Source organism: Metopolophium dirhodum, chromosome 9, assembly GCF_019925205.1.
Source record: "Metopolophium dirhodum isolate CAU chromosome 9, ASM1992520v1, whole genome shotgun sequence".
NCBI lineage: Eukaryota > Metazoa > Arthropoda > Insecta > Hemiptera > Aphididae > Metopolophium > Metopolophium dirhodum.
In genome coordinates, this window is record NC_083568.1 from 18,758,529 (window position 1) to 18,771,700 (window position 13,172).

At 29.0% G+C, this 13,172-nt stretch overlaps 2 protein-coding genes across 2 annotated transcripts; one reads left to right on the plus strand and one right to left on the minus strand.

The window, feature by feature from the left end:
- Positions 1-1,348: 1,348 nt before the first annotated feature.
- LOC132952201 (protein sarah) lies at positions 1,349-3,227 on the plus strand. Its single transcript, XM_061024404.1, has 5 exons — positions 1,349-1,728; positions 1,838-2,060; positions 2,127-2,300; positions 2,363-2,531; positions 2,763-3,227. The coding sequence occupies exons 2-5, from the start codon at positions 1,848-1,850 to the stop codon at positions 2,888-2,890; spliced, it is 684 nt and encodes a 227-aa protein (XP_060880387.1). The 5' UTR covers positions 1,349-1,728; positions 1,838-1,847; the 3' UTR covers positions 2,891-3,227.
- A 180-nt stretch (positions 3,228-3,407) lies between these two features.
- LOC132952199 (cullin-5) lies at positions 3,408-12,873 on the minus strand. Its single transcript, XM_061024402.1, has 16 exons — positions 12,501-12,873; positions 11,989-12,201; positions 10,634-10,816; positions 9,386-9,527; positions 9,088-9,308; positions 8,923-9,016; positions 8,735-8,865; positions 8,473-8,640; positions 7,138-7,272; positions 6,950-7,074; positions 6,760-6,890; positions 5,304-5,476; positions 5,042-5,203; positions 4,130-4,248; positions 3,926-4,049; positions 3,408-3,854 (listed from the first exon to the last, which is right to left on the minus strand). The coding sequence occupies exons 1-16, from the start codon at positions 12,513-12,515 to the stop codon at positions 3,660-3,662; spliced, it is 2,331 nt and encodes a 776-aa protein (XP_060880385.1). The 5' UTR covers positions 12,516-12,873; the 3' UTR covers positions 3,408-3,659.
- Positions 12,874-13,172: the final 299 nt, after the last annotated feature.

The window sequence follows — 13,172 nt, forward strand, 5'->3', positions numbered from 1 at the left end:
ATCTTGATATATTTTCAATTTTCTATAGCTTTGGTGAACTAAACTGTTCATTCATCGGCCTCTTTAGGACATTGGAAAAATGTCTCACTGTCCATGACGTCATTACGCCGTATTGCCGTTTATCATTGTTGATACTACTGTTATGATAAACGGCAATACGGCGTAATGACGTCATGGACAGTGAGACATTTTTCCTGCTATGATCCATTCGTGACAGTTGGGTCCCGTGATAAGAAATTATAATTGATAATCATGAACCACGGACCATATTATATCTAGTCCAATATTAATTGTTCTACGACTGGAAACGACATGGTCGGCGGGGGTCGTGGGACGGCCACGAAAAGGTGTCACTTAGCTGATAAGAATACTGTTCTTGAAGTTTTCAGCGCTACCGGTGGTTTTATTTGGCTACAAAATTTGTATCTTAGTCCGTGTTAAATGCAGAGGGCGTTGTGAACTCCAGGAACACGAGCGACCCCCCGCACTTTGCCACTTGTTCATACATTCGTGGCCGTGATAAGCTGCCCGTTTCCAGTCCGTGATCTATTCCGTGTCATGAACTTCTCAGTAACTTTCTGCCTCACGATGTATTGATGATAAGAACAGTCCTCCCGTATATTCTTTCAATGGTACAATCACAGAATATATGAAATGTGAAATATATTCTGTGGTACAAAATTGACGCAAAAAATCGCGGCAGTTTGGTAGTTCAGAATTAAAAACCAGAATTTAAACTATAATAACTAAAATACTGTAGAAAACTTAATACTATAGAGATTTTTTTGAGGGAAACATTTGTATAATTTTCTTTACCACCTAAGTACCTCCAAAAGAGCATGAGCACTATGAAATAAAAACAACTATGTTGATTTTATACACAATATTTACAAAGCAATGCTTTGCAAAGCACCATATTTAAAATAGTAAAAAAGATAAATTTTTTACCAAAAATATTATAACATTTTATTTACAATCCAGGATATATTTTGTATGTGATGCAGAGAACGCCAATCGAAAAAAAAATTAAAGAAAAAAATTTAGCAAAGCAGTCTAAACTCATATAAAGTGTACCTAAAGTTGTTAAAATATATAATACTGATATAATAAAACTTCCTTAATTTAAACTATTTTAAATTAAACCTAATTGAATAGAATAATTACTTAAGATAATTCTTACGTGGTTAATATGTTAAATTTTGAAGTAATAGTACCAAAAACGACAAAAATGTATATACTTTTTGATATTTTACATTAAAAACAATATGAAAACCCGCCTTCGGGCGAACGGTGGCGCTACCTGCACGAGACATTTGTACTACCAAACTGCCGAAAAAAATTGCGACCGGAATAATTCACAAGTGGTGTCACCTTATCTTCTCTACATCGTCCACTGCCTACCCGATTAAAAAGAATTTTTAATCGTGACTGCCTATTACTTAATACTTATCTCTCCTAAACCTCGGCTGGACCCTGGACGTGTCTGGTGGACGTCCCATCGGCCATCATTAGTCACCAAGACACGTTTGGATTACAGGACGCTGATAAGTGACATTTCACATAACAACTGTGTTGATGTAAATCGTATGCATACGGTGTAGGTAGTTGAAAACTGAATAAACATTACTATAGTGACTTCCAAGTTGCAGTTCAAAACAGTATGACGAACGTTTAAAAAACAGTAACCGTACATTACAACGATAACTTCTTGCTGACCGTAAGTGGACGGTGAGTATCTCCTCAATTCGATGTTACTTACTTTAATACTATAATATAATTTTGGTAGTTGTGCTTGTTTTCTTTTACAAAAAATTGTACTGAACAATTGTTCATGTAGTGCGCATTCTATGATGGTGGACGAACAAAAAGAACTCGAAGATCGAGAGATCATCATAAACGAAGTCGATGGATTACCCAGCTTACTTGATGAAAAAAATGATTTATACAAAGCCGTGACCTCTGAACATTCATCGTTAGACGATCTAAATGATGAAGATTTGCCTACATCGTTAATTGTAACTAATATTGATCCTGCAATTTTTAAGGATGACGATCTTAAGGTTGTATCTTATTACTTTAATAACTGTAATTCGTTTGTTGATACTATCTTTACAATCATTTTGCAGAAAGAAATGGAAATGTTGTTTAGCCGGTTTGGAGAAATCATTTCTGTACAATATTTCCGTAGCTTCAAGCGCTTAAGGGTTAACTACGGCACTTCAGTATCTGCTGCCACTGCCAGAATCCAGATGCATCAAATAAGGTTTTATGACACAATAATCAATTGTTACTTCGCACAGGTAAATTTTACTTAAATTATATTACAAATAAAACATTAAAACAACTTTGCAATCTATTGAAGCCTGTTACACCAATTGATGCGGCAGACCAACACTTACAATTACCGGCTCCAGTAAAACAGTTTTTAATATCACCTCCGCCATCACCACCAGAAGGTTGGGTACCTAGAGCTGAAGGAGAGCCTCTCATAAATTATGATTTACTAGCTGCTATAGCGAGCCTCACACCCGGTAATTAGATAATATAATTTTGCTTTGTGTATACATACAAATATGTAAATACATGTATGATTAAAAAAAAGTTTATAATTTTTATTTAGAAACCAATTATCCATACACCATATAATTTCTGAAACTAGCTAAAAATATTTATTTATGTTATAGGTATATATTAAAAAATTACCTTACATTTTTATTATATAATATATAGTAATTATCTAAATAAATGTTTGTGGGTTTCAGGTCAACCCCATGAAATCCACGCTGCAACCGATACTTTACCCGGCATTGTTTTACATGTGGCTGAAGGACATGAAAATATTAAAACATCGGTTTCTACTATTCCTCATACAAGGCTACCAGAAAAATAAAATTGTGTTTTTAAATGTGTTATTTTCTTATTAGATATCTATGTATTTTTAATGATATTTTGTGTATTTTATTTGATATTTGAATACTTATCATTAAAATTAATCTAAACATTTAAAATTTAAAATTTTTTCTGTAGTGTTATTTTATTAGGACACATTATTTAACATTTTTTTCTCAAAATGGTTGTATGTTTGACAAAATCTCTAATCATTCTAGTATTTATTTCCTTTAAGACTGTCAATAATATTACTTAATAACATACATTTTAAGTGTTTAATACATTCATAGTGTGTAAAATATGAATAATAATAAAAAATGTGTAAAAATGTAAGTAAATGTGTTTCTCATTTATTCTCATAATTTATTACTTTTTAATACGGAGTTTGGCTTGAAATATTATTGGCACAATGAGATAAAAGCTGTATAAAAGAATATTTTTTTTATGAACTCTAAATACCAACCAAATAAAAATAAAAATGGCAAACTATGGTCATGTTGTTTTTTTCTTTTTGCAAAAAATAACGAAAACATTAATTATAATAATTAAATAACTTGATCATTTTTAATTTATTATAATCAATTATTTAGTATATTTTACAAAACACAAAATGATACTCTAACACGTCTTGTACATACAATTATACATATTTACAACCAACATCTTTGGTAAAGAAAATAAATAAACTATGAAAACAAACATTAACTAGTATGTAATGTTACACAAAAGCTTTATGCAGTATCACAGATATGGTACTATTAGGTTGGCAATTATGCAATGTAAACAAACAAATTAATATCATCTTCATCTCTTTTCATATATTTATGTTCAATTAACCATTCAACTTGTTCTTTGATCATTTTTTTACTTGGTAAAAACATATTTTTTAAAATATCAACTAATTCTGTCTGGAGATTCCAATTTGATATTTGCTTTCGCATTTTTAATATTTTTATAATTGCTTCCTAAAGAAAAAAAATACTTATAATGCAGTCTTATTCAATACAGTGTAACAGATATGGAAGTAAACACTCACTTGGACTCTTAATATTCGTAATTGAACAATACATTCATTATCTTCTTCTTTACTGCGTTCAGTAGATAGTTGTAGTCTCCCAATTAAATTAATTTTTCCTCTTTTTTGAAGTTTGCCATTTTTACTAAAATATTTTTTTTTTTATTACAAAAATGTATTATTTAGTCAAATAATAAAATATATTATATTTCAAGTAACTCTTACACTATAGAGAACTGTTCATTAATCCAAAATATTGTGTTCTCATTGAACTCTTTTGGAGATGGTACTTCGGGCACTACTAACACTACTTGTTTTTTTAATTTTGGGAAATTTACTAGAGACTAAAACCAACAAAAATTACATAATATTAATATCAATAAAAAAAACCAATTAAACATTTTATTAATATGTATCATACGCTTAAATTTCTTCTATAAATAATAATTGTGGAATAAAAATGGTAAAAAAATGCAAGCTACTAATGGCCAAGATAAATAATATCCAGTCAATTAAATAACTGGTAAACAAGAAGACATTTAAAAACCCATTCACACAATAGACCAAAAACTTTTGTTTTTAAATCTTTTATGACTTTCCTATTAATATATTATATAATGGTATGGTTTAGTTTTAAAATAAATAAGTGTTTCATATTAAACTCAGTTTACAAGTTGAAGAGTTTTCATTTAAGAGGACATGATATCCGCATATGTTGTCTCTGTCTTACAAGTGCGTAACATAGCAAATTTTACGCTCAGCAGAACACGTGTAGCTTCGTTAGTATAAAAATAAGAGCGAATTGACCTCTTATAAAATCTAAAGGTAAGATTATTATCTAGGCAACCTCATGGGCTTTTTATTACATTTTAATTTAACGCGAGTTATGAGTATTTTAAAATTGTAAATATTTTATACATCTTAAAATACTCATACTTCGCTTTAAAATTAAAATATACTAAAAAGCCCATGATAATAATTTTACCTTTAGATTTTATAAGAGGCCAATTCGCTCTAATTTTTAAATTAACGGAGGTACACGCGTTTTGCTGAGCATAAAATTTGCTATGTTACGCAATTGTAAGACGGAGACAACACATGCGGGTATCACGTCATCTTAAGCATTTATATACTAACCCATAATGTTCGTCGTAATTCAGGATCAGGCAACTCTGTAGCCAATCTAAGATTTTCATAAGATATTTTATCATTTGGTCTTTGATTCCATGCAAATAATACAGCCATTTGGAATGTAGTAACATCAATGTCAAACCGGCCAATTTCATTTAAAAATGTTATCTGCATAAATTAATTTTGTTTGAAAGTGAACAATGTCAAGTGTACATTTTATGTACATTGTCAAGTGTATTTATATTTTATGCAAACAAAATGCACTTACTGTGCCATTAGACATGTGATGATACCACTGTAATTTTCGACCACTATGTTTTTTTCGATAAAAGTCTTCTACTTCTGGTATGTAGTCTTCTAACTCCATTGGTAATGACACTGTAACACGTTCGCTACCTCGTGACCAAGCTCCAGCATTCAATATTTTAATATTGATAGAATCTACAAATTACCAATTTTATTCTAGTTATTATTCAAGTCTGTCCCAACAAATCACATATTTTATACCATTTTTTTATAAAAAAAAATAAAATAAAATAAAAATTACTACAAATAATAAAAGTAAAAAGTGATATCCTTAAATAAATAAAAATCTTAACGCTAAAACAAACTGTTAGGAGGGCGTTATACCCGCATGCGTTGTCTCCATCTTACGAGAAGGCTACAGTCAACTAAGAAACGAGATTTTCACCACATAAAAAGGAGAGCTTTGGCTGTGCAGCGTTATATGAAAAGCACAAAAAATAATGGTTTTTGAAACAGTAAGAGCTTTTTAAAAATAAAAACAATGTTGCACAGCCAAAGTTCTTTTTTTTATGTGGTGCAAATCTCGTTTCTAAGTTATGACTGTAGTCTTCTTGGTTCTTTTCTGCGCAAAACTTGGGTATGTTATACCTTTGTAAGACAGAGACAACACTTACGGGTGTAGCGTCCTCTTATTATTAGAACCAAACAGCGTTTTACATATTATACTATTATAGAAAGTTATGATTTTTGTAAAATTACATTTATTAATTTAGAGTAAAATATTTAAATATGTATACGGATGTTTAAAGACAACAATACGCATTTTTGATGATGGACACTGGGGTCCATGGAAAGGTGAAAAAATTACTAACACAAAAAAATAGTCCGGAGACTAGACGTTTGTTATAAAATCTCACATGTAACATTGCATTGCAAAAATTAGGAGAAGAGAATCTAGTACCCAAAATAAGTGAATTCGCTACATCAGGTGAATATTTACAAAACTTATGCTCTAGAGTGGCCTATATTCAATTATCAGTGAAAAAAATGTTATTAATACTGGCCAATGTGTTTGAAAACAAAATAAATATTAACAAATTATCTATCAATATGATTAATTTCAAAATCATTTTATATAAAATCTTAATTATTTACATACATTTATTTTAACTTTAGGAATAAAATGTAATTTGACTTTTTTCAGTCTTGGTAGAGGTTAAGGGTTTGTCATACTTGCATCACTGTACACTATCATAATTGTTGGTTGACAATACTGGATTGCAAAAGACCTTATTTGAATTAAGTAGGGGTGTAGTATCTGAGCAAATCTGTGAATAAGAACATAAACCATTTTTTGCATGCTATGTAGCCAACTGGATAATTTTGTTATTTAAGCTTGAGATATGAGAACATTATAACTATGTATGCTAAATTTTGTGTGTTCTTAAAATGTATTTTACCCAATTTAAATTAATTACCTGCAATGCTTCCTTTAAGATTTCTGTAGGTTTCTTTAAACTGTTGATTTAAGTCTTCACTAACTTTTATATCTTGGAACATTCTAGCTAGTTTATTTACATAATCTGCGGGCATACCAACTTCCCTTAGCCTATAAAAACATTCATGTATTAACTATAAATCTCCAAAGTATTATTTAATGATTTGTACCATTCAACCATGTTTTCTTCTTTTTCAGAATCAGCTGAAGTGTCTAATATTAATCTACGAGTTAAATGTGCTTTGTGAAACCTCATAAAAACATCTTTATTTTGAACATATTTCAACACAAGTAGCTAAAACCAATAAAAAATATTACTAGCAAATTAAACCAAGAGTAGTTTAAATTGCATACATACCACATCTTTCAATTTACTTTCAATCTCATCAGCAGTTAATCTCTTACTTAATGGGGTTTTTCTTAATAACATATCACAATAATTGGCTAATAATTCTGGACATTTTGATTCAGGCTGACACTTAACTGCAGAATTCTAAAAAATTAGATAAACAATAATGAAAAACCACTTTTACAATAATCTATTATTATTATTAAAAGTTATAATTTAAACTTTGAAAATTAGATAAATTATCACCCAACTTCATGGCAAGACTTTACTGGGCATTTAAAGCCGGCGCCTAAACTGTACATGACCTAGACATCTAATCAATGTTACACAAACAAATGTCAATTTTGAAAAAACAACTATAATAAATCATGCCCCTATCATGTAAAATTTTAGTATTAAGATATCAATTTAGTTTGTTGCACATAATATATTCACATTAAGAAGAAACCTGAGCGGCCAACTTGTGTATAGGGGTGTGGCTATACTACATGGTAGATGTACAGATAGGACTACGTGAGTAACAAATGGTATTGCCTGACAAAAACTGGAAGTTGCCAAGGTTCTTTCTTAAGAGCTTTGGAGCCAGTACGTTTTTAGTACAAAAACATTTCTTACTCAAACTCTCGTGCCCTGTAGAATAGTAGGATTTTGTTTATTTTTTTATTTTAAAGAAGAGAACATTTTGCAGGTCAGATCAGAATCAAATTTTCAAAATTATAATTATAGAAGCTAAAATACGCATTTGAATAATGGACAGTATTTTTATTTTTCAAACTTATTCCTCTAGCACAATTTAGAGTAAAATAAAAATTTGGGCTTTATCCGAACAGAAAATAATTCTCCTCACTGATAAAAAAAAATATTATCTAGATCCAACCTATCAATGAAGCGTGAGAGTTTGTCCTGATAAGTCATTTTTGTTGATTTAATATACCATATCAACCCACCCTAAATAGGAATCAGGCAGTAGATTTGTGGAAAATAATTATAATTGAGGTAGCAACTCAACTTTAGTTTAAGAGTGTACCCTTAACGTAAATTGAGTAAATATTATAAGTAAAAATTAAAAGTTAAATAAATAAATTAGCTAACGAGTACATTTACTACAGCAAACATTAAATAGATAAAATACCTATAATTTACTTCTTAATTAGAATATAATATAAAAGTGATTTTCAATAATTTAATAAAGTAATAGCTTCCAAAGATTTCCAATTTTTTCACGACACATAAAACTATTTTGCTTTTATGCATTCATAGCCAATATCATGTGTTGGCAAACCACCAAGAAGGTTGCAGCTCCCCAGGCTGAGAATCACTAACAAATAATATTAAATAACTAACTTGTTTTGTAGGTAGTTCTAATCGAAACACAGTAGTATCATTAACTACTTGTTTGTATGCTTTATCCCTTGCAGTTAAAAACCTTGGGTCATCGTTAAATGCTTCTTGAACTAAATTACTAAATTTATGAAACAATAGAAGAAGTTGTTCCACATATTTTTCCGAATCCTATAATTAAATAAATAAATATATTAAAATATATATGCTATAATGTTGATGATCTTATATTCATTGTTCATACTAACAAAAACATTTACTTTACCTGAGTTATAATGTCTGCTGATGCCATCATGTCTGCTAAGCCAGCACTTACAATATAATCCTCTAAATCTTTTAACATTTTTAAAATTCCATCTGGTACTCGATCCATTAGTTTAAATAAAAGTGTTAGTTCTGGAATAAAAAATAAAATAAGAGCAAATTCAATTTGATTAGTTACTTATAATATACTTTCAGTATCGTTGCTTTTAATCATATCTGTACATTCAGCTAAAATAGTATGGCGGAAATTAGAAACCAACACCACAACGCAACAATCTGTCAACTAAAACTCAATATTACATTAAAACATTTAACCATAGTATTGATTTAAAATTAAACCAAATTATACAATACCATTTGGACAGAACCACTATTAGTTTCTAAATATTTTTGAGCACGGACTTCTTCTTCCCGAAGTTTCATATCAGCATATCGCATATAATTTTGAACACCATGATGCTCTAAATATTCAGGAGCTTTTGCTTTATAAAATGCTTCTGTTGTTTCTATATATGCACGTTCAAAATAATCTCTATATATTTGAAGTTTATCGTCATAATTTGAGCATAGATTAACTATAAAACAGTAATTTTTGGTATTTAAAATTAATGGTACAGGAGATGAATTATAACAAAAATGTAAGCCCACTCACCATATGATTCTCTTACTCCTATAACTAATTGAGAGTCGAACGCTTCTCCGTTACGCTCTAGGTAAACAAGTTTCATTGCTGAATCTTGAAGTCTCTGTTTTATATCATTAAAAATACTTTGATTCCAACTGTCCAACATCAACTAAATAAAAACAAATATTAAATACGATGAATAAAAAGGTGGGCAAGTGGGTATAGCTCTGCTGTACAGTAGCTTACAAGCGAGTCACTGTAATGTATTGTGTTAAATTTAAATGATATAATATTGTTGTATAAGAAAAACAATTCTGAGGGAAGACTGTCAGTCAGCCTATGATATTACTAAGTATATTTGATGATATTAATGTGAATAAAGTTATTTATATAACCTATTTACATGGATCCTTGTTTTAAATTTTCAATCCTTAGCTATGAAAGTTGAACATTTTATAAATTTTTAACTACAAAATAATTTTATATTTGATAATGTTGTCAAAAATTGAACTTTAAATGCTTATAAAAAAATTGTGCCTATGTATTTTTAATATTTTTCAACTGCTATAGTACCAATATATCAGGAGCCTTGTATAACATTTTCATACTTTTTGACCCAATAAATAAAATTGTACTGACAAATTAGGAAAAAAAAATAAAAAAATGTCCGTAAACAGCTAAAGAGTCTAGAAATTTTGAAAACGTTATCTTACATAGAAAGTGCTAATATAAACAACCAGTGGAAAATTTCATGTATCAACAATCATTCGTTCTTGTATGAGAACAAAATAAGAAAATCACTACATGAGAAATTGAGTGAATATCCCATGTTGTAAATATATGAACTTCAAACACTCATAAAAATTTAATTTGACTTTCTTGTAGACATTTTTTTTGATAAAAATAGGCAAACTTATGAGTAATCTTGAATTACATTTTCAAATCTTAGATTTAAAATGAACTAGATTGACTTTCCCATCGAACAAGATGCTGAGGTTGAAAATATTTCGACTAATTATTGTGTACACAGACACAAAATAAAGTAAGAAAAAAAAACACACATCAATGTAAAATCAATACATTCAGCGCTCAGAATCTAAAATATTGTATGAGTTATTATAATAATATTGTTTATTTAAAATACTGAATTTTTAAAACAATTTAATAACATATTATATTAACTAAGAAATATTGTTCAATTTATATATCAGGAAATAAATATGTTAAAAAATACAATATTCTTAACATACTATATAAAAAAAGTATCAGCTTTACCTTTCGGACAACAGAATCTTTATCAGGATTGCATTTTTTTACACCAATTGATGATTTTCCATTTAGAGAATTTTCCAGTTGTCTAAAAGGAGTTGGAAGATAGTTACACTGAGTAAAAAATTTTCTCCACTCAGTGATATAAGCTTTAAGTAGAGCTTGGTCTTCTTGATGGGCCATAACTCTCTAATAAAAGAATACAAAATATAATTAAAACAACATTTACATTAGGTAGTATTAAAATGTCTGGCATAAATTAATTTTAGTTACCCATCATTTGTTTTTATTTTTTGAAACATTCGTATTCAAAAAGTTAAGAACGACTGTGCAAAAAAAAAATTTGCAGAAATCATTAAGAATCATTATTAAATTTTGTGAATTTACGTCTATACACATATGCACAACACTGTACTTTACTGCCACTTGCAGGGCCTATAACGTTTTTCAATTTTAATTTTTTATATATTTCGACCAGTTGAATGATGGCGGAATATTTCTTTTTTTTTGTTTTATCCTATGAAGTTAAACATGCTAAAAATTATGGGAAAGTCAGAATTTGGCGGTCCGACTTAGTTTTGAAGTTTTAGTTATTTGAAGTCCAAGACCCACCGATTTTGTTTTAAATTCTAAACCCACCCAAGGTAGTTTACATAATAAGTCGAGAGATGTTTTCGATTTAATTGCCGGGCGTATATGAAATTACTATAAATTTAAATTAGCTATTACTTTAAAACTAAGTCCAACTGTCAAATTCTGACTTCACCATCGTTTTTACATGCTTAACTACATTTGTTAAGACAAGAGAGTACTGATTACGGATGTGTTAATAAATAATATTTGTTAATGTCCTTAGCATAGTCAATTTATGTGTCACATAAGACTTGTTAAGCTATGTCTTACACACATACACTGACTATGCATACGGACATGAGACTTGCTGATTGTGTAAATTGTGATTTCACTATTCTTCTTAACCCATTAAAATACGTAAAAAAAAAATTTTAATTCATTTTAGACTTACTCGTAAAGTATTGTTTGTGCGCAAGCATGTAAATGTAAAATTGCAAACTTTGGAAAGATATAACTTCCAAAATAATGATTTCCAAAATAATTTTTTTTGCACCATTGTTTTTGTAGAAATAAATGTATATAAAAAGTTTTAAAAAAAATGCTGGGTAGCTAAAGTGAATATGTTCCAATAGTCTAAAATAAATGTAGTTATATAATATTTTTACCTTGAGCTATTATTTATCATTTACAAAAATAAAATAAATAAATAATTAACTTGAATAATTTTAATTAACAAAAAAGGAATTCAAATTATGGTTTAACAACTAGATAATTTAAAAACATTTTACTTGTTGAGCTTTTTTTATGAATTCCATGATGTCAGTTTTTAGGAATTGTCTCATTTTTGTTGGTCCTTGTTCATCCCATAGACATACAAGGTGAACTGCATAAAATAAATCTTGCCATTCATTTTGAGTTACTGGTTCTTGTTGTAAAAGTTGAATTACAATGGGTCTCATTTCTGGCCATTTTTCTTCAAACCGCACTATTGTTTTATCATTCTAAAATTATTAAATTACCTCAAGTTTAATATTATATTCAAGTTAAACAAGACTTGTTTAGGAGCACAGTATACAAAGTATTAATGATATTTTGCACATACTAAATAGGTAAGTTATTAGATCATATTATAAATACAATTGTAACGCAACATTATCATCAAATAAGTGAGTTTGGTATTTCGTAATGAAAACATTGTGGATAATATATATGATCGCAGTATTAACACAGTTTTTCCAAGCGAGTGGTATAAATAATGATGGCATACCAAAAATTAATAGTAAATAACATCATAGCTTACCTTTATTTGAGACATGTTTTGAATGGAAAAAAATTTAAAATCTCTTAATTTAATTTTGTTTCTATGTCAAGCAATGTACACAAGGATCTATACCGATTTAATTAATAATAAACGTTTTAGTGACTATGATAATTATTGAACGAAAACCAAATCCGTGAGTTCAAAAGAATCGTTTTACACCGCGTAAATCCATTTCTGTCGCTGAATTTTATCAAACAAAACGTACCTAATTATACAATACTGAATACACTTATATACAGCATGTAACTGGGAAATGCCGAAATGGACCGCAAGTCAGACGTTAGGTAGCATTGCATATACTATACAAGATATAGAAAGTCGAAATTATGATTTCGGGCTACACTGCCTACACTAGCGCTTCGAAGTTTAGATCCCAAACAAATGGATAGTGGCACAGAAAAAAATGTTTCACTGTCCATGACGTCATTATACCATTTATTATTGTTATCAATTACAACCATATCAGATAAGGATAAGATATCTACATATCCATAGCTGATAATAGAAGATTCGTATATTATTATCTATGTACATGAACATATTGATACGCAAAATAATATCCAATATAAATTCTATTTTTTTATAGACGATCGTAGGACAAATTGACAATTTTTAAAATTTAAAACGCTGTGTAATTTATATAATTGTCTA

Coding starts and splice junctions, on each gene's coding strand:
- LOC132952201 (XM_061024404.1), top strand. CDS start 1,848: ATGATGGTGGACGAACAAAAAGAACTCGAAGATCGAGAGATCATCATA. Junction 2,301..2,362: donor TCAATTGTTACTTCGCACAG/GTAAATTTTACT, acceptor AATCTATTGAAG/CCTGTTACACCAATTGATGC. Junction 2,532..2,762: donor TATAGCGAGCCTCACACCCG/GTAATTAGATAA, acceptor TGTGGGTTTCAG/GTCAACCCCATGAAATCCAC.
- LOC132952199 (XM_061024402.1), bottom strand. Junction 4,249..5,041: donor AATTACGACGAACATTATGG/GTTAGTATATAA, acceptor TGTTGGTTTTAG/TCTCTAGTAAATTTCCCAAA. Junction 4,050..4,129: donor AATGAACAGTTCTCTATAGT/GTAAGAGTTACT, acceptor AAAATATTTTAG/TAAAAATGGCAAACTTCAAA.